Source organism: Chelonoidis abingdonii, chromosome 1 (assembly GCF_003597395.2).
Source record: "Chelonoidis abingdonii isolate Lonesome George chromosome 1, CheloAbing_2.0, whole genome shotgun sequence".
In the NCBI taxonomy this organism is placed as follows: Eukaryota; Metazoa; Chordata; order Testudines; family Testudinidae; genus Chelonoidis; species Chelonoidis abingdonii.
In genome coordinates, this window is record NC_133769.1 from 158,095,432 (window position 1) to 158,117,527 (window position 22,096).

Here is a 22,096-nt window from a genome sequence, read left to right on the forward strand (position 1 = left end):
GCTCCGTGTCAGTATTCACAGGGGGTGCCCCTGCAACAACCCCACCCGTTGCTTCCCTCCTCCCCCAACCTTCCTGGGCTACCGTGGCAGTGTCCCCCCCCATTTGTGTCATGAAAGTTATAAAGAATGCAGGAATAAGAAACAGAGACTTGTTAGTGAGATAAAATGAGGGGAGGCAGCCTCCCGGGGCTATGACAGTCCAGGCAGGACATTAAGCGGTGTGGGGAGAGGGGCCCAGCATGCTGCTGCTATGACAGTCCAGGCAGTACAGAATCTTTTCTTTACACAGGAAAGGGGGGGCTGATGAAGCTCAGCCCCCAGTTGCTATGATGAAGACAGTTACCAGCCGTTCTGTACCATCTACTGGGAGTAACTGGGAGTCATTCCCATTTTTACCCAGGCGCCCCCGGCCAGCCTCACCTGAGGCCAGCCAGGAGCACTCACGGGCTGATGGCGACGACGGATATCAGTCATATTGTACCGTCTACCACCGGGAGGGGAGGAGAGAGCGGATACTGCTCTTCACTGCTGCAGCATCGCGTCTACCAGCAGCATTCAGTACACATAGGGTGACATTGAAAGAAGTCAAGAAATGATTTCTTTCCCTTTTCTTTCACGTGGTGGTGGGGGGGAAAAATCTGAGGAGCTATTCCCTGAACCACGCCAGACACTGTGTTTGAACCTACAGACATTGGGAGCTCAGCCAAGAATGCAAATACTTTTCAGAGACTGCTGTGGACTGTGGGATAGCTGGAGTCCTCAGTACCCCCTCCATCCATGAGCGTCCATTTGAGTCTCTGGCTTAATATCGAATTTAGCGCTACTCCTCTCGTCGGGGAGGAGTACAGAAATCGATTTAAAGAGCCCTTTATATCGATATAAAGGGCGTTGTAGTGTGGACGGGTACAGCGTTAAATCGATTTAACGCTCTTTAAATCGATTTAAATGCGTAGTGTAGACCAGGCCTAAGATAACCTTGAGAAAGTATTCCACAAACAGGGTAAAAAGTGTAAACATCTGAATATCCCATTTTAATTAATACTTCTCACATATTAAGTTGTTAGACAATTTTTCTGAACTTGGGTGCAAAATATTTTCCTTGAGAGTAGATCCTTCTTGTAGAGGAGACAGAACTGAGTGGTGCGTGCCAGCTGATTAGATACAAGAACCAGGACCTCCCTGGACAATATGGGACCACCCAGATCACTTGTGCCCCTTTTTAATTGTCCTGGAGAACACTGAACAGAAAAGGATAGCTATGCTCTTGGCCATTAGAGAAAATGCATGACTGTAGCTACGGATACTGTATGACATCACTGATACATCTTGGCTGACAAGGACTGGAGGTTTAGCTCTTAGGACCTATTTAATCACTCTAATCTTTTGTCATTAACTTTGGATTAAGTTGTTCCATGAATGATTTTCCCTGTTCTTGAAGCAGGCATCAATTTACCAATTAACCCTGATTCCAATGAACTGTGGCCTTCTGAGATCCCCAGGCAACAGCACAAAGGAGGACAGGGATGATGGACCCTGAGAGATTAAGCAACTTCTGGAGAAGACAACTGGAATCTCTCACCATGGTATGTTGGTGTGAGAGACCTTCATTCTTATCCAAGACATCAGAGACCTGTCAGATGTGATAATTTGACATCTGTGACTATGTCCAGAAGTGACAGACTGTGTGACATCATTTAGCTGTTGGCAGTGTTGACAAATTCATGTTATTCCGGAATACAATCTGGACTGTGTGATGGCTCCCTTATGGGCCTTTTTCAGAAAGTGTGCTCCAATGAACAGTCGTCTTAGCACAGGTATATACAAACCCTTTTTTTCCCCAAAGAAAATACTTTGGAAAACATCCTTAGAGGCAGGTAGGCCAAAAGCAAACCAGCATAGTGGTAATATTATGTGTTGCATGTGAAGTTGAGAGATTTTCTCTGACAGGCTTATGTAATAAGTGCAAATAGGTGTTCTTAAGATCAATTAGTGATAGATTTTTTTCTTTAGAACTTGTTGCTATGTTGGAATTCAGGGTATCCATCCTGAACTGTGGTGACAACAGGAATCTATTCAAGAATTTCCAGCTGAGCACTCCTCAGACTTTGGCATGTTTGGACACTGGCAAGAGGACTGACTAGAGCCCTAAGCCTTCTTGTTCCCTGGGAATCAATTACCCTAGTTTGAAGAAGATGGCGTTTTAGTCTTAATACTCCAAGGCTTCAATTGGAGGAAGAGGGAGATGCCAATAACCCTGGTTTTAGAGTGCCATTTAATTCTAAAATGTAAGCCAAGCTTCTCTCCCATTTCTTCCCAGATTTCCTTTTTTACAGGAACTTGTATCTGGAGGAATACAAAGTCCACCTAATACTCTGGAGAATGGTTTCAGGTTACTTCTCAAAAAACTGATTTTGAGTTTCCTCCTGTGTGGTATCTAGCTCCAAGTCTGGAAAAAGCTGCTTATGCTCTCAGAAAGACAAATGAGTTTCCTCTGAATTTCCTGGGCCTCTTTTTTGTCCCTTTAGAGCCTTTACCATGGGAAAATTTGTATTGTGGTAAACTAGAAATGGAAGAGATGGAAAAACAGAGAGTCCTTGAATGGCTTGCTCATCTTTTACTGGGAAAACCGAGCCTTAGAAATTTCCTTTGTAGAGGAGTGACTCCTGTGCTCAGAATCTGAAGCTTCCTTCCTGATGCCTTTAACCTTTCCTTCACTGCTTCTCAGATTTACAGGGAGGAAAACAAGATTAATTAGCCTCTCAGGGCCCAACCACTGAGCATATTCTGATTTTACAAGGTTCCCTCCTCCTATTATTTGTAGGACAGAAGGAGACTACCACTAAAGAGGGGATCTGAAGGGAGGACTGTACTGCTGCTGTGCTAGAGAAGTAAGGGTAACACTTGAAAAGATCACTCTTAAGATGATCCCTAAGTGGTTTCCTTGAACTTTATAGCTGCTCTCTAAACCCCTTTCTGAGGAAAGGCCAGAGGAAGATTTCGCATGGCACAGCCATGTTGATTCACCGAATCCTGCAGAAATAGCTCTAAAAGGGCTGACTCATACCTTGCTAAAGAAAGCAAGGTAAACAGTCAAAAATAAGTGGTAAGCCAAGAGGCCTTTTACTGCCTGCTTTCTTCATGTTTGGGTTGCTCTCTCTATCATCCCTCCAGGGCTGGCTGTGTGGATGAGAGTAAGAAAGCGGTAGGGCTTGGTCAACCCACAGCAAGTAGGGTTATGTTAGTCCATGGATTTTTGCACCCTTTTCTGCCAACTTCTCTCTCTGGCTGCCTGTGAGGTGTTCTTGACAGAACAGCCTGCCCAGACATGCTACACTAGAAGCTGCTGCAGCCAGCTACCTCAATATCAGAAAGGAGTTTCCCGCAATCTTGATGCAGAGCCCCGCCCCCCCCCCCAGCTAAACAACAGCCTAACAATGCTTAGAATCCAATAAGCTGACTATTAAGATTAAAACAATCAGAAAAGGATTCTTTTTTTTCCTTGTTCCTTGGAGCAGAAAAACCTTAAGTCTCCCTGCCGTTGATGGAGCCAGTTCAAGCTGACTAGCAGGGTCTTCAGGGGTGTGGCCATCCCCATCCTGCCTTGATTGACAGGTCTGGCTCTGCCTCCAAGTAACCACAGGTAGGACCCATTGTAATAGATTTGCAGATTTTCTCAGAAAAAAGAATGTGTATTTTAGGTGTTTTTAATGCAATAAATAGATGTTTTTGAAAAGTCCATCACAGCAGACCTGACCCATAGCTGGTGTAAATCAGTGATGCTCCATTGAAGTCACTGGAGCTATGCTGATTTATACCAGGTAAGAATCTGGCCCACTGTCTCTGTTTTCACTCTGAATTAAGTCTCCCCTTCTCCATCTATTCTCTCAGCTGACACCAAGGACAAGAGCCATCATTACTAACCAGCCAACTCTGGGGATCACTTGTAATCCATGACTACAGTTTGAGAATCTTCACTATAGTCTGTCAAAAAACATGAGAAGTCCTTTAGACAGACAGACACAATGCAATTGCTGAAATTGGAATTTAGCCAGAAAACCATGAGCTAACATCTCTAACTCTTGGAAGAATGCCAGGAGTCTCTTGCCATCTGATCATGACCACAGGTGGTCAAGCCCTTGGTTTTATGCAGAAGACACATGACACCTCCAATAGCATAGAGTAGGGGTAGGCAACTATGGCCCGCAGGCTGCATCCAGCCCGTCAGACCTTTTCATCTGGCCCTCAAGCTCCACTGCTCTTCACCAGGACTCCAGCTGGGAAACGGAGTCGAGGGCTTGCCCCGCTCTGGCTGAGGTCAGGTGCTTGCGTGACGGGTGTGAGGGCACGCATATTACTCTGGCTGCACAACCCAAACATGCCTCCCGTGCCATCAGAGCCTGGAACGTGCAAGCCCTCTTGCCTGCTACTTGTTCGCTTAGGTGACTCTGATGTTTTAGTAGTGTTAATTTTCCATTGTTGAAGATAAAACGAAGAGTAGTTGGCCAGAGAGTGCTCAGTGACAGTTTTCAAAGTTGTAGGCTGTCAGGACCTACGTGAGAGGAGATTTCTGAGAACAGGGGGCTGGTGAATCTCAATTCCAATGACTGGAAGCTGATGCCCAACAAATCCAGGCTAGAGAGAGAGGGCGTGGAAAGGGGGTAAGTTTGGTTTAATTACTGTAATACATTATGATGGTATATTTATAATAGTAAGTAAGGTTTTATGTTTATTTCCACTAAAGTGTATCTTTATTAAAGTTTATTTGAATATCTCTGATGTGTTAATTTCATGAGCATTCATTGGTCCACCATACAATTTCCATACCCAGATGAGGCCCTCAGGCCAAAAAGTTTGCCCACCCCTGGCATACAGTCTACAACCATAGGGGGCATTCGTTCAGTACTGACTCCATAAAAGACAACTCCTTAGCACTTCCTACACATCTCAAGTTTTTCCCTTGAAAATTTTCCCTCCAAGTAGCAACCAAATCCAACACTGTCTTTCATAAGATTAGATGACTGAATTTGAGGTAGTATGGTAGTTATTTCAATGCAAGATTTCAGTTCTATTAACAGAAAGTTACTGCCTGTATTAAATATATTATTGTGCTACACTAAAACAAGAAAAAAATCACACACACACACACACACACACACACTATGCATGACTAAATATTTCTTATCAACTGGATTTGAAGATAAATCTAATAAAACTGACAAAACTGTGTATATAATAAATATTATTTACTTTAGGAATACTTTATCCAATAGGCCTGATTTTCAAAAACACAAGTCTGTAATTGCAACACAAGATGCATGCCTTACAGTTCACCTAATTTCAAATGTAAATTGACACTGGTCATTTACACGTGTGGACAACAGATCTGCTTGCATAGTTGTAGTGACGGCATATGCATTTTATATATTCAGAGAAATCACACAATACTTATCTAAGTTGTTAGGTAACTGCAGCGATCTGCTTCCTCTGTTCTAATCCAATTTGGATAAGTTGGGACAATTGACCTACTTTACTTCAGATGTGCAGAATTTTGAAACTTCTGATCCTGCATTGTTTTATTTAAATAATAATAATTTGACATTTTAACCAATAGGTTTGCCATATTTTTTAAATATTTTAAAGGGATGGGGGAAAGGAAGGCAAGCATGGGGAGGAGAATTGCTGATTTACATCAGATTTCACAATCCTATCACATTTTCATAGGGCCAAAGAAACAAATAGGAGGAAAAATGGATGTCCGTGAACGACTGGGGATGGGAAAGAAAGCAAGCTACTCCTTTCACCAAACTAGGAAGCTTTTCCACAGGGTAGGCATAGAAGAGGGAAAAGGCGGAAAAGAGAGAAAAAGGGAGACTAGTTGAATTCAGAACTGTACTCATCATGCCAAATGAAAACCCGCTAGTTATTAATGTTTGATATGTTCTCTCCCTGAAGATGGCCTTATTTCAGTCTTTATTAAAAGCATTAAGAGGGGAATTTAGGAAGTGAATTTGGAGATAGTTGACAGATGTGCATTCCCAATTGCATTTCCATGTAAGGTGCATCTCAAATCTAGAAAGAATTTGCTTGCTCTTGGCTGCAGCACCATACCTGGTGAACCTGTGCCAGTTCCATATCTAGCCTAGAAGTCCGCTTAATAAATCCTTCCTTAGTGGTGGTGGTCTTGGGTTTCGGCGCTTTGGTCTGGGGCTGAGTGACAGAATGTGGGAGAGATGCCTCCAGTTCAAGCAATCCTAGAAAAGGGGGAGTGGGAGTATGAGACAAGGCGGAAGAAGAGAGATATTTGAATTGTTGTACATGCTTATGCCAACATTTTTAGCCAATAATATCTAATTTAAGATTTTCCAAGTTGCCTTACCCTCATAGGTGTTAAGAAAGTGGTTTTTTACTACATAACGTTCAGAATGGTTGTCCGGAAAGTAACCAATTCTGGACAGAGGTCCATAGGGCTGTGACGCATAATCAGTGTAGTCCCTGATGACATCTCGTCTCTCCAACTTCCCCTCCACATTCTTCCCTTTAGCTATCAGCTTTCTCATTGCTGAAAAGGAATTGCAGCCATGAGACATTCCGTGACACGTACAGTTCTGAAAGAGTCATTGCCTAAGAAATTCAGTCAGGCTGTCATTCCTCTAATAAGAAGTATGGCCGACAGACTAAATATGGCCCAAGGAGTTTTACAGTGTGGTCTGTGGATGCCCTCATCTTGAATACATAGCTTCAGCCTTGTAAAAATGGAGTGGAGGGAGATAGCTTGGTATGGAAACTAAGTCCCCCTTATAATATTTTCCTTATCCTCCAAATTACCTTTTATATGTTCATGTTTAATTTTTCTCACTCTCTCTTCTTTGTCTTGCTGACGGTTAAACCAGTGGGTGTCCAAGCGATTGACATCCACTTCATTCTGATCCTCCTCTCGTCTCCTCAAAAGCTTCTTTAAAACTTCCAGTCGAACATCTTGCAATCTTCAAGAGAAAAAGAGGCATGATATAAATGGGGAGGTGCTCACAGAGCTCCCAAACCGCACTGCTATATTTAAACACAACTTACCTATTGACCTATCTGTAAAATACAGCCAGACTGCAAATACAACATTTTAGTCTTTTCATTTTTAAAAGTGAGTTTATTCCTGGTGCCAGGTGTTGGGTAATAGCTTCTTTCACCAAAAAGTCCCCCAAAATCAGTATACTTCAATTTCAGTTTGGTTCCTCCATGCCCATTCAGAATTACCTCTATTCTGAATATACCAACAAGATTGCCATTTGTGGTGGTGGGTTTTTGGATGAACTGAGGAACTGGACTCAAATTACAAAAAATGATGACCTTCAATCACTAATGAATATGCAACCTAGAGATAAAAGTTCATGCATCCTACTGCTGATCCCCTGACCTACCTGATTTCAAATTCCACCTAGGTTCCTTACAACTGAAAGAGCAACACTGCATATAATTTGTACCTACTTTTCTATTTCCTGTTCTCTAAAAGTCCACTCCTTCCTCTCCATGTCATCCATCATCTTCCTCCTCTTCTCAGTTTGTGAGAGATCACTAAGTGGTGGTAGAGTTGCTTCCCAGGCACGTTTCTCCCGGGCACGTTCAATCATCTCGACCTCAGCTTGTCCTGCTGGAAGACCCCGCCCTTACAGGGAAAAGAATCAGTAGTTCTTTAGAAAGACTGTGGGGCAGGGCAATATCCATGAGTAACATATAAAGCTATTATAGCGATGAGCACAGTAGAAAACCCTACAGTAAATAGAGACCAAATACTTGAAAGATGGAAGTTAACAAATCTAAGGCAATTAGTGAGTTTTTAAAATGTGAATAGCCTGCAGTTACCATGGTTATAGTAACATTAAAAAGGGGGTTGTAATTTCTCTTGCTCCTGGGCATAAAGAGATCCATTTGGGGGTGGGGAAAGGTAAGAAAAACTTCCCTTCCATGGAACAGCATTACATATTTAGAAGCATTTTGAGGATAGACACCTTACTTTGAAGCATCCAGCATTCACCACTGTTGGAGGCAGGTGGCATTCATAGTAGTGGAAAGAAAAATGAAAATCATCACAATAATTTGCACTTACAATATCTATTGCCATTTAACTAAATGATCTCAAAACATCTTACAAAATGCCTCACAACTGGCCTGTTGTGTAGGTAAATATTTTTATTACACCCATCTTAAAGCTAGATAAACTGATATATCCCAATGAAACATAGCAAGGCAATGTCAAAGCTGAGAGAACTGACATTTGACAGAGAGAAACAGCAATTCTGCCATTCTCAAGGGAAGAGAGCACAATTATTGTAAAGAAATGTTTCTGGTTCTTCCAACTCACCCCAAGTGAGAGTGGCAAGTGTCAGCAGTTCAGGGATTGAACCCAGAGGTACTACATATTCTGGGGAATACGGGTCAGTCTGAGCTTCACCATCCCGGTAATCCGTCTGTGTACCCAGAGTTCGTGATGTGGGGGAGCGTGATCTGTCACTGGTGATGGAGGGGTAAACATATGGCTCTGTTCTACAAAACAAACATGAGCCAGAACATGTTTTTGTATATGTTGTCACATTAATGTTTTAAAACTTGAGATAATATTCATTACAGATGTGATTTTCAAAAGTGCTCAGCTTTAGCTTAACTCTGCTCCCACTGAAATCAATGGAGTTGACTTGAGTGAGAGCAGTTAGGCCTTTGCTGAGCACTTCTGAAAATCGCTCCCTACGTGAACCTAAACCATGACCCTTCTGCATCACGAAGCTTAAACTGTTATATGCAAGTATCTAACATATATGTATATTACAGCATTGTATTTAAGGATTAAGGGCCAAATGTAGCCTGATGTAAGTAGCTGCAACTTGATGGAAGCATTTGGGCCAAATTCAACAGTGAGATAAACAATGATGTAAGTTTCATGTCTAGTGTAACAACTTGCACTGATCTGACATTCAGTGGGTAGGCAAAATAAATCTATTGGAAAGGGGTGTAGCTTCAAAAACAATTAACAGAAGAATACAAGATAAAGCAGGACTGCTGTATTTTAACTTATCCCTGTGCCTTTTCAACAGAAACAGGAAATAATTCAATTCCTCCATACGTAAGCACAATTCCAGTGACTTCACTGGGAGCTGTACTCGTTTATGTCACATCTGAATTTGGTGTGTCATCATCCCCCCCTGCTTCCCCTCCCCACCCCTGGGAATACCAAGGATATCCTACTATAAGGATATTGTATGCAAACAAACAGTAGTGCAACACCATTTGATAAAATCAGCAACAAACATCTCAAAGTGTGGCTATATCATACATTTCCTCTCCTCTAAGACTCAGACATTTGTCTCTCTGTTTCTTGCACCATGTCGTGCTGCTTACAGATCCCAAACACTGTCTGAACTAAGTTGTAGGCATCTGGCCCTAACTTGCTCTTTCTGTGATTTCCTATTGGTGGACAGATTCTTTCTGAACTTTTAATGAGTTCTCACTATTGCTTCGCTATTAAAAATAATAGTCTCCTGTAGTCATTTGTGGCTAAAGATTGACCTGTTGTAACCATTTTTCTAAACCTCACCACTTACTTTGCCACTGCATAAGCAACATTTAGTGGAAATGGCTTATGAAAGGGGATGAAAGGTCTGCAAAGAGAGAAAACACATTTAAGACAACAGCCACGGGAGTAAGATGCACAATAACACAATATTACAACTTAGCAAAACTGTGGACCAGATCCTCAGATGTTGTAAAACAGTGTAGCGCCACTGACTTCAGTACTGATTTACAACAGCTGAGGATCTGTTTCTGCACGTTTAAGAACACCTATTAGTTAGGAGTTCTTTAATCTCTTATAGAAACTCTGCCAGTATTTCTTAACCAACATGTGAGAACTGTTGTTCTATCCAAGTGGAAAAATTCTTCCTCATTCAAAGAGCCCACTTTGCTTTTAATTTACACAACTTCCTACATTGTCCCAACACCATTAATTTAAAGGGACTCACCACTGATTTACACTGAGGTGAGAAGAGGAGAATTAGGACCAACATTGTTAATGGTTTAGTTCATATATTTTAGTTAGGACTGAGAGAGACAATATGAAGACTGGTTGGCTCAGATGTGGGTCTGGTACTACACTGTCCCACTACAAAGTTCTCCCAATGTCCATTCCTACATATTTTTCTCCCCCCCAAAAAAGCACTCGCCTTGAAAACCTTCACATAATATGAGGTGTGTGTGATGACATAGTCCAATTCACATTCACTATTTATAAAGTTATGCACTGGTTTATTGTGATGTTCAGTATTGTATATACAAGTCTCCCCTCTTTAGCTAATCTGATCTTTCTAGCTCTCTCCCCCACCAAAAAATATATTTCTCCCACCTAAAAACAGCTTTGAATTCTATCTGCCAAAGAATTAAAGTATTAGTTGTTAATGCTAAAAAATTCAGAGACAATGGCTGCTAAACTAGGCCAGTAAACTCTTCAAGCACTAAGCTGGGGTAGTGGGACAGCATGGCCAGATAGGTGTCCTCAAGTTCTAATTTCTGGGATAATATATAATAAATTTTGAGTGCTAGAAGGTCTCAAGATAGCAGCTGCTAAAATCATGTTGTAATTCAAGTTGAGGTTGAACAGAAAGAGTTACCAAAATAAGGTTACTATTGAGTGTATTCTCGGCATTGTATGTATGTTTGGGTTTCTTTAAACCTTGTGGGAATCTGGAAGTGGAATCCCATGACATAAATCAGCTTTAAAGGTCAACCATATTTTAAGTTTATCTAATATGATTGTTTCCTTCAGTGCAGTAAGATAGTTTTAAAGTGAAATGTGCTTAAGTCCTAAGTATTATTAATTATTATTATTATTATTATTATTGGGGGGGGGGTAGTTCAGTGGTTTGAGCATTGGCCTGCTAAACCCAGGCTTGCGAGTTCAATCCTTGAGGGGGCCCCTTAGTTATCTGGGGCAAAAATCTGTCTGGGGATTGGTCCTGCTTTGAGCAGGGGGTTGGACTGGAAGTCCCTTCCAACCCTGATATTCTATGATTAATAATTCCTTCTTAGAAACATACACTAGGAATTTCCATGTCAGAGGAGACTAAATATTAACCAAACTTCATTACCAAGCATTCCTAATAGCCTCTTTAAGAGGCTTTTAAAGTTTAAGTTAAAATTGTGGCAGTGAACAAGCCAGTCTGTGTCTTCCTGTTGCTAAAATAACTCTAAACATCTTTGATTAATTTTTACCAGACTAGCAAAATGTGCTGGATTTAAAAGGGGCTAAGTTCATTAACAGCATAACACAAGTCCCCAGAAGTAAAGGCAGTTGAGCCTGCACACGAGCAATGAATGTGCGCCAAATTGGAAACTCTTGTATCGTGGCATTTAGCAGTCGTTTCAAGTCCTATACTAATTGAGACCAATGCCAGGGCTCCAGTATAATTCTAGGGGAGGGGTGGTTCTGAAAGAGGAGTCATTCTTATGACGAAAAGTTAAATTGTAGTTCCCTCTGCCTGTTTCAGTGGTAGCAAAACTGAAGTTAAAAATCCCTCTTTTATATTTCCAAGAGACTGGAAAACCACAATAGCTGGGTCAGCTGCATCTCTCCCTTGGTATGACGGGGTCTAATGCCAAAGGCTACGCGTAAGCAACTACTAACCACAGACTGGCTGTTGCACTTGCCTACACAAGTTAAGTATTTCACATTTTTTCAGTGCTTGGTCACACAACAGGCTAGATTCTAATCTCAATGGCGGCAGTGTTCCAGAGCAACTCCAATGATGTCACTGAAGTTACTCCACTATCAGAGGCAAAGTGACAGATTGGAATTTGGCCTATTCCATATATGGTAGTCATTAATTCATTCCTTACCGTTCAAAATACTTGTAGCGATTCCTTCCACTAATTTCAGGATCTTCATACACAATCTGAGGAATCTGAAGAGAAGGTTGAGATCTAAAAAGCCGAAAAAGATAAAAACAGATCAAAATATTTTCAGAGAGTATGTTCAGAGCAGTTCTGATTTTTTTTTTAAGATACTGTTTTAACTATACTTCAATGCATCATCAAAACGTACACACCTCAAACTCTATAATGAAGTAGCAGCGAACACCTATATCTGCATAAGTAAGATCGAGATTATGAATTTACATTACTCTATAGTCTGTAATATAACACTGCAGCTCTAAACTTAATGGAAATTTCACACTGTGAATATATAAAGTCAGTCATTTATTACTTCTGTTAAAATAAAATTTGGGACTGGAGACTATTGCTCAAAGAAGATTAATCCCCTGGAAAATCTGAATTTGTAAAATTCTCTTATTTTTATTTGTATGTGTGGGCAATGCAAAAGAATCTGAATATATTTGTATGGTACAAAACACAAGGGAGGAGATGAAGCAAATAAGGAGAAGAGTCTCCCTCTCTAACTAAAAATGGTTACACAAATTTTGATCAAACCTGGAAATGACAGGCTGGCTCTAAAATTTTCATTCCGCATTCTCCACCAGTAAAGAATTAGGCTGATCTTGCGGTTGGCTTAAGGAGTGTACTGGCTGGAATACAGCCTTTGTAAAAATAGCCAATACTTCCCCCCCCACCACCGCAATTTCCCATCCTGGAGAACCCTACACTGAGTTTGAAGTAGGGAAACAGACCGTCTATAATTTCCTGTCCATGTCTTCTTAGAGGTTGTACATTACTTAGAGAGCTCAAGAGGCCATGAATGAAAGAGGTTACAGACAGGAAATAAGAGTTCCCTGAAAAACCTCACACGACAGCACCAGCTAAGAACCCTAGATAAGTCATTCCACAAGCTCAAAAAGGTCACACTTCGCCATTTTTAAGACCATCTTTGGCAACTTACCAGAAGCCTGAAACTAATTTATATAAAATGAAGCAGTTTGTTGTTGCCCTAATTTTAAATCCAGAGGTGTGGCTTACACAGACAGATTACCGGTAGGAAATGCGGTTTGACTATTTGGATTGAACGGAGCACTGCCTGCTGTGATCTGCTGAGTCCAAGAACCTCATATCACAGGCTCAAGAGTTGCATTCTGGAACTCAGAGACCCACAGTTTAGCCAACCACTACCACAAACACTGGACAGAATGAGACTTCATCATCCTTCTCTGGCGTACAATACATTGCCGAGGTTGTTTAAAATCATCCTTTCCCGGCACCTGCCCCGATGTATTGCAACAAAATAATATTCGGGTCAAGATGCTAGTATCTGAACCTGAAATGCTTTCTTGGCTCTGACAAACCTCTAATTGCAAAATTTTGCTTACTGTTCAAATTGGTTAATTGAGCTGATGGCTTTTGCTACTGGCATTGTCTCCACATATCAGAGTGCTTCTCCATCCTGATTCTTATTTCATTCAGCACATGCAGGCACTTATTTTCATGATCTAACTGTTTTAGCATAAGCTACTCATCTCGTTATAGTACAGTTATAGCCATAATAGCGACTGGGCAAATAGCCCCTTCTTACTCCACAGATCTGCTCCTTGTGTATCTCTGAGTTACATCTGCTGACTTTACTGACACAAACAAGCATTTACTCCTGTTAGGCGTGCAAAACCAACACAGCTACTGGCGAACAACCTGGGTTACATTCTGTCTCTTGCATCAGCAACACTATGAACTAGAGCTGATGATGGGGATGCTGGACATTTTTCATTAATTTCTTTAACGTTTTATTTTAAGAAATCTGTTCAAATTTCAACAAATTTCAAACAGTTCTACTGTCAATTAACTTCCTGTTGCAAAACTACTACTAATGGAAGTATAAAAGGCAGAAAAAGCCCAGTTAGATTTTCAAGTCCTGGGTGCAGTTTGAGGTACTCAACGTTAGAAAAACAAAATCACCTTTTAGTTTGTAAAATGATGAGATATACTTTGGGAATCACTAAACAAGAATAGGTATGGAAACCTGCATGTCACTCTGACAGTCACTGTTTCACTACTGTTAATTATATTTTAAAGCTCAATCACTTTCAACCATAAGGAGATGCATGACAACACCAGGTCAGAGTCTAGATGCAGCTTGTTGACAGAGTTAGTGCAAGAAGTAAATGTGAGAACAGCCAGTGCTGTTGTCACCTAATACTTTCATGCTGATACAAAGATGATAAGCTCCAAAAGCACCACTGCGATGATCTAGAGTGATCTCCTGTATAACACAGGGTATAGGAGTTCCTTCAAATTAATTCCTGTTTAAACTAGCACATCTATTTTAGAAAAGCATCTAATCTTGATTTAAAAGTTGTCAGACAGTGATGGAGACTCCACCATGGGCCTTGGTAAGTTGTTCCAATTGTTAAAAATGTACATCTTATTTCTTAAATCTGAATCTGGCAAGCTTCAACTTCTGATCAAAATAAGCTGAGAGGAAAAGAGCACGGCAGTGATATTTAAAACTTGAAAGTATAAACAAAGACTCAATAGAGTAAAGAATTAGTTCTTGTATGCTTAAAAAAAAAACCTGTGAAGTCTTCCTCCAGGCCAACATCCCTCCTTGTCCGGCTACTGTCTAGCCCTTCCAAATAGCCTTTCTGAGTCCCAGCTCTTTCCATAGTGCTGCCCATTTTCTGACAAGCTCAAGTGTCTCCTTACATTACTTTACTCCACTGGCTCTCAATTCATTTCAGGATCCAATTCAAAATTGCCCTCTTTGATTTTAAACCCCTCCACAGACGTGACACAGCCTACTGTACTTTTCAAACCTTGTCTTCCTTTCCCTACTCTTTCTGTATGCCTAGCACTATCCTCTTTTCTATTCCTCCATGTGAGCTGGTGCAGAATCTCCTTCTTCTGCAGTTCATATTGTCTGACTGGAACACTCTCTCTATCCTCAGCTCCCTCTTCCTCTGTACCTTAATTCTCTGAAGTGGTTTGGGAAGTAAGTTTAGATGCAACATGTTATTCAAAATAATATTGTATTATTTCGTTAACTGATATACTACCTGTTGTACAATGTCCCAGATTCACACAAGGGAAAAAACAACAAAACTGTATTTAAACAACTCTAGTCCAAATGGAGCAGGTAATCAGCAACTCTAGTCAAAACAAATAAGGCAGGCTAAGGAAAAGAGACCAAACAAGATGGGGCATCTGAAAAAGGGAGGGTAAATGGTCAGATGCTGACCTAAATAGGAAGGCCTCACACAGAATCTTGAATATAGTTACAGAGGGACTCCAGCCCTTGATTCACTAAAACACATGCTGAAGTACTTTGCTGAACTGGGATCCTAATGGACATATTCCAGGAGACAGTTCCTCAAACAGGTCTCCTGCACTAAGAAGACCCTGCCCCAGGGCCGCCCAGAGGATTCAGGGGGCCTGGCTCCCCCCGCCACTAAATTGCCGCCGAAGACCCAGCACTTTGGCGGCGGGCCCGGGGTAGAAGGACCCCCCACTGTGGGTCTTTGGGGCACTTCGGTGGCAGGTGCTGGAGCGGAAGGACTCCCCACCGCCGAATTGCTGCTGAAGACCTGGAGCGGAAGAAGCTCTGGAAGCCTGGGCCCCATGTGAGTTTTCCAGGGCCCTCGGAGCGAGTGAAGGACCTCGCTCCAGAGGCCCCGAAAAAACTCTCATGGGAGCCCCTGCAGGGCCCGGGGCAAATTGCCCCACTTGTCCCCACCTCTGGGTGGCCCTGCCCTGCCCTAGTCCAGTCCAAATAAACCCTTGGGCTGCACAGCAAGGACAATCCAGTCAGCTTCAGCCTGGGAGGGACAAAGGATAAAGACTATCACTTAAGTAGCTCCAGCCTGGATCACTGAAGTTTTTACAGCTCACATTGAAAACAAGAGCTTTAAAAAAAATTATATATTTAAAATATAGTCCAATGGTAGGACACTTACCTAGAAAGCTGCTGAAGAACCTCTAGGCGCTGCTGGGCCCTGCCTCTCCACCTTTGGTCAATAAATGGGGGCACAGGATTTCTTTCCTCCAAACGCAGATTATACCAGGGATAATGCATCAGGCTGCTAAACATGGTTTTAAAAATCGGCATCTTTTTCTAATTTTAATATGTAGACAAGAGAAATGGCAGCTGTTATTTAGCAATTCCATGAAACACTAAAGAGATCATCGCTTCAACTAGTGTTTTTGAGTCTATATGTAAACAAGGCATGAGAAATATATAGAGATTAGACAAGTTACTGTGAATTACAGAGCTATAAATCTGGGTGGTAGAGGTGATGACAAGCTCTAATGACATCAATCAGTAAAGAGTGCTTCCCAAAATGAGGAACATACAGGACTAAAAGGTAGGAGCATTGAGAGGCTAAGTATCAACCTATGCAGCTGCAAAGAAATCCTTGAAAATGTGGCCTAAGTATAACTGATGCAGCTACATTTGTTTTAGTTGGCAGAAAGCCTGAAATCAGCTTTAAGATATGAATTGCCCCATTTATTTCAGTGGGTGCTAACTTAGGAGCCTAATTAATGCATTGTAAGGGTATGCTTACATTGCAGCTAGAAGGTGTGATTTCCAGTGCAGGTAAACAGACCCTGTGGGCCTGGCTAGCTGCTAGAGTCGAAGCCCACCTGACTACTGGAGTCTGAGCTCAGGAGACTAGCCCGAACTCCTGCCTGTGTTGCAACATCCACGCTGCTATTTTCAGCATGCTAGCTCAAGCAGAGATAGCACAAGTCTTTATACCAGGTGCAGGCAACTTACGGCATGTGTGCTGAAGGCGGCACACAAGCCGGTTTTCAGTGGTACTAACACTGCCCAGGTCCTGGCCACTGGGCCGGGGGGCTCTGCATTTTAATTTAATTTTAAATGAAGCTTCTTAAACATTTTTAAAACCTTATTTACTTTACATACAACAATAGTTTAGTTATATATTCTAGACTTATAGAAAGAGACCTCCTAAAAACGTTAAAATGTATTACTGGCACGCAAAACCTTAAATTAGAGTGAATAAATGAAGACTCGGCACACCAGTTCTGAAAGGTTGCTGACCCCTGCTCTATACTCATGCTGGGAATCACACTTCTCAACTGCGGTACAGACATACGCTAAAGGCTGGTCTAGACTACGGGGGAAAATCGATCTTAGATACGCAACTTCAGCTACGTGAATAACGTAGCTGAAGTCAAATATCTAAGATCGGATTACTCACCTGTCCTCACCGCGCGGGATCGATCTCCCCAGTTCCCCCTATCGATTCCGCAACTCCGTTGGGGTTGGCGGAGTTCCGGAATTGATATAAGCGCACTCGGGGATCGATATATTGCGTCTAGATGAGAAGCGATATATCGATCCCTGAGCAATCGATTGTAACCCGCCGATACGGCGGGTAGTGTAGACGTAGCCTAAATGTCAACATTGTGCTACAGACGGTCCCCTGACTTATGCAATTGTTCTGTTCTGGAAAGCCTTGTGTAACTCGAATTTTGCGCAAGTCGAAAACGTATACTTGTACATTACGCAAAAATGTCCACAACTCGAAAATCCTATTTCTGGTTTACGGAACTTTTTCCGTAAGTGCGAATTTGCATCGTCAGGTCTTGCGTAACCCAGGGAGCATCTGTATTTCACTATTCATCAAAAGTATGTATGAAAGGAAGTGTCATACTATGAAGATCTACACAATCTACTCTATATGATGGCTCATTATGACTAAGCCTTTAACGATAGATGGCAAGGTTGAACGGTGGCACCATGTGTCTCATTTTCCTGAAGGAGGACTCAACTTTCAAAGCTTGTGATAACTTTATGACAGCATTTCCCAATCACCCTCATCCCATCAGACGACATTATAGCCCCAGAATTCAAAGCCATCTTGTTTTGTATTATATACCAGACAGCAGCTTATTCAGATGGTCAGAGCTGTGGATAAGCACATTTTAAACAAATCAAAAGGAAAAAATAAATAGGATGGTGGAACATGGAATTTATTTGGCTAAACAGGGATTTTGACATGAAGGGGAGATTTTCAAGTAAGTGATGCACTTTGGGCCTAAATTGGATTCTGGGGTTTTCAGACAAGAGGGAATACCCCATACATAGGCTGGATATGTAGCAGCCAATATACAAGGGCTCCCTTTCAGAAATCTGGTGTTTCTGGTGCATCATCAGACATTTTGAACAAAAAAATGCGCTCAGAGCTAGGAGTGACAGAAAGACTTGTGGGTATTTCTATGCTCTCTGCTACCGGCACGGAAGCCATATCAGAAACCATAGTGACAACAGAGTCCAACAGGGTCAACAACTCAGTGTAACTCGTAGATTCTTATCATGCCATTTACCCCCTTGACCTACAGGGATTGAGGCAATGTCTACACTACATACATTACACCAGCACAACTGTACCACTGCAGCTGCGCCACTGCTGTAAGGTCTCCCACGTAGCCACTCTATACCAGCAGGAGAGAGCTCTCCCACCAGCTTAACTAAACCACCCCAACAAGCAGCAGTAGCTATGTTGGCACTTTTGTCAGTGAAAATTATGTTAGTCAGGGTTTGTTTTTTTCACATCCCTGCCTGACAAAAGTGCTAGGATAGACAAAGCTTGAGTGAAAACACATCCGTGACCTTGCGCAAGTCACATCACTCTCTGTATGCCTTAGCTGCCCATCTGTAAAATGGGGATACTAGTGTTTCCCTGCCTCATTAGGGGTTTGTGGGGATAAATACAGATTATGTGACTCTCAGATACTATAGTATCAGAGGGATAGCCGTCTGAGTCCGGACCTGTAAAAGCAGCAAAGAGTCCTGTGGCATCTTATAGACTAACAGAAGTTTTGGAGCATGAGCTTTCGTGGGTGAATACTCACTTCGTCGGATGCATGCATGTATTCACCCACGAAAGCTCATGCTCCAAAACTTCTGTTAGTCTATAAGATGCCACAGGACTCTTTGCTGCTTTTACAGATACTATAGTAATGGGGGCAGACACACACTAGATCAATTAGAGCTAGCCTGAATATAAATATTAGTGTAGTCATGGTAGCATGGGCAGCAGCACAGCTTAGCTGTGTTGAGTACAAACCCAGCTGAACTCCGTAGGTACATACTCGGCATGGCTTAGCTGTGCTGCCAGTGGTACCTGCGCTACTGTAGGTAAACTATTTATACTCCCAGTAGGTCTCATTAAGCTACTGTAAGTACATCTAGGCAACCTGAGAATCCCACCCCCAGAGGTACTGTGAGTACACGTAGGCAAGGTGGGAATCCCATAGAGTTGCCTCTAGGATTGTCCTGGAGTCTCCAGGAATTAAAGATTATGTCATGTGATGAAACCTCCAGGAATCCATCCAACCAAAACTGTCAACCCTAGAATCCCACCGCTAGCTAGTACTGTAGACATAGCCATAGAGGACATCGAAAAACTTCACAGAAAAAGCATTTAGGATAAGTGGGAGGGAGGAGACAGGAAACAGGCTTTAAATAATACATTTTTATTGGCTCCATTGCACTGAAGGCATCAGCTTGCTTTAGAAGGGCTGTGCATCAAGAGTTTAATGCCTCCCAACCTACTCATTCAGAAAAAGTCTGAATAAACCCAGGAGGACAAAACCAAAGATCCTTGTTTGTCAACCCCTGGAGTTATATCACATCCCTTTTTCTTTTGCATTCTGCCTAAATGGCTCACCTGCAGCTATCAAGATAAGCAAGAGGCATTGTGTGAAACACTACTTACAGTTCAAGTGCTCTGTTAAAAAAAAAAAACAGCACAATAACCCAATTCTTCTATTGTGTCTAAAACTTTCCTTAATGAGCCATAGACTAGTTGTCAGAGGTATCCAGCGGTGTCCCATTCTCAAACACTGATACATGACTTAGGGGTTTAGGAACAGAACAGAGAACTGTTTGTTTCTAGACTACTGGTATAAAGTCAACCCAAGACAGCGGTGGTCATCAGTTATTAAACTATTCTTGTGTTAGGTATAAATGTTTTCCTTGCTTTACAGAGCTTGTGCTGGTCTAAGGACGTTAAGATTGCTCAAGTGCAATCACATTTTTTACATATTGTGGCAGAGCTCTGACCTTGTCCCTGTGGGTCCCACCCTTCTAGGAGGTTTATGCTAGCCTCAGTGGCTCACTGCGACCCTCCACAGAGCCCTTCTCTCTCTAGGGCCAGGCTTACAGTCTACTGAGCCCTTTTCATCATAAGCCAGCAAGGAGGTTGGTGAGCAAACTCCAACAGTTTCTGTTGTCTCTAGGGCTTATTTCAGAACAGTTTAGCCTCCTGTCCTGATAGGGGCCTGTCTTCCCTTCCCAGGAGGTGTTTCTGTAGTGGCAGTTCGGGGGGAACCCAGGCCCGCCCTCTATTCTGGGTTCTGACCCAGGGACCCTAACGGTAGCAGCTGTTGACAGCCAACCTTTCACTGCCAGAGTTGCTACATTTCCCTGGGCTACTTTCCCACAGCTCTCCTGCTTCTCCCTTACCTTAGAGCTCCCTTAACAATGGTTTGAGGGTGTCTTCATTAACCAGCCCTTCAACCCCACTTCCTCTCCTCTGGCTCTCCCCAGACTGACTGGAGTGAGCCCTTTTATAGTATCAAACGGGCCTTAACTAAGGTCAGGTGTTCACATTACCTTAATGGACTCGCCTGACTCTTTGCAGGTTAATTGGAGTCAGGTGTTCTCATCAGTCTTATAGCAGCTCCTGCTCTGGTCAGTCAGGGAACAGAAAACTGCTAATCCAGTGACCAGTATATCTGCCTTCTACTACTTTGTTGTACCCAATTGGCCAGAGTCTATCACAATATATAGTCATATTCCTTTAATATAAGGAAGAATGTGGGAAAATCCTCTCCTGAAGATGTCTTAGGCTGAAACAACCTACCATCTTGTCAGACATGAGATGAGCCTGGACATTTGCCTTTGCATGGTCCTTCTCACTTGATAACTCATACATGGGATCTGAAATATAAGCAATCACATGGATTCAAAGAAAATGAAGGGAATATTGGCCAGGCTCCTCTTGACAAGGAGACAGTTTTCCTACTTCACAGAATAAACAAGACAAATAAAAACGAGCAAGTACCCTTATACACATCTGAGCCCCCACCCCCAAGTCAGCCTCCATGCTGCTGCTGTACTGAGTAGCAGAGGCTCTGGTGGGGAGAAATTAAAGGCTCATAATTTTTAAAGTACACGGCGGTGAATGGAAGCAGCGGCAGCCAGCGTTTGCTGCTTCCCCACGCAATGAAGCGCCAGGCATGGCCTTGCACATCCGCAGGTGACTCCATGCTCTGCCCACGCCTTTTCCCCTAAAGCTGCTTTCAGCCTTTTAATGTCAGCTCTTCCCCCACACCCGCGTACTCGGAGCAGCCCCCCCCCCCTTTCCTCTTCCAGATCCGCTTTCCTAGCCTAGGCTCCCAGCACCGACTGACGGCTCCGCAGCACGGCCCAGGATGGCTCAGCGGCTCCTCCTGCGTCCGCCGGCTGCATCGCACCACGCGGGGCCCGGCCGAGCTGCATCCCACCGCGCGGGGCGCTGGACCTGCGGTGGCGCCAGCCCCTGTCGCACAGCTAGAGCGACTCGCGCCAGGCCGGGCCATGCCAAACCCGCGAGCCGCACGCGGGGTGCGTGCGCAGGGGGCGGATCCCCAGGAGCCCGCCCGGCCTATCAGGGGTTGCGGGGCCTTGTCGCCAACCCGCCCCCTCTGCTGCGGCCCGGGCGGGGCCTGGGGGTTGGCACCGCCCCCGCGCGGTCTCTGGGCCCAGCCGGCTGCGGGCCGCTCGCCGGTACCGTATAGGAAATCGAAGGCTCTGCTGGGGGCCATGCCCGAGCGGTACCGGCCCCCGGGGCTCGGGCCGCCGCCGCCCGGCGGGGCTTGCACCGTCCCGATCGCCGCGTAGCTGCTCATCCCGACCGCTGCGCCCGCGCGCTGGGCGCTGTTCCCATGGCAACGGGGCCAGGCGGGGCTTCCAGCCTGAGGGGCGGGGCTAGGACGCAGGGGGCGGGGCTCGCTCTGCGCACGTGCAGCGGGCGAGGCAGCGGGCGCTTCTCACCCTGCCCCCACTACATCCCTCCCTCCCTGCTCTTTACCCTGCAGCCCTTTCCCCCGTCTACTCCAGCACCGCTCCGCATTCTGCCCCCCCAAGATACATTATATTGAGGATCCT

The 22,096-nt window shown here is 43.5% G+C and overlaps 1 protein-coding gene across 1 annotated transcript in view; it reads right to left on the reverse strand.

Moving 5' to 3' along the window:
* Positions 1-21,837, reverse strand: part of CFAP91 (cilia and flagella associated protein 91) — a 60,539-nt gene extending 38,702 nt beyond the window's left edge. The window contains exons 1-10 of the mRNA XM_075071887.1: positions 21,720-21,837; positions 20,811-20,887; positions 15,870-16,027; positions 11,875-11,958; positions 9,588-9,644; positions 8,354-8,535; positions 7,480-7,657; positions 6,826-6,983; positions 6,377-6,559; positions 6,109-6,251 (exon numbers count right to left, since the gene is read on the reverse strand). Of these exons, the coding sequence (XP_074927988.1) occupies positions 6,109-6,251; positions 6,377-6,559; positions 6,826-6,983; positions 7,480-7,657; positions 8,354-8,535; positions 9,588-9,644; positions 11,875-11,958; positions 15,870-16,027; positions 20,811-20,887; positions 21,720-21,837 (1,338 nt within the window). The remainder of the gene's footprint in view (positions 1-6,108; positions 6,252-6,376; positions 6,560-6,825; positions 6,984-7,479; positions 7,658-8,353; positions 8,536-9,587; positions 9,645-11,874; positions 11,959-15,869; positions 16,028-20,810; positions 20,888-21,719) is intronic.
* Positions 21,838-22,096: the final 259 nt, after the last annotated feature.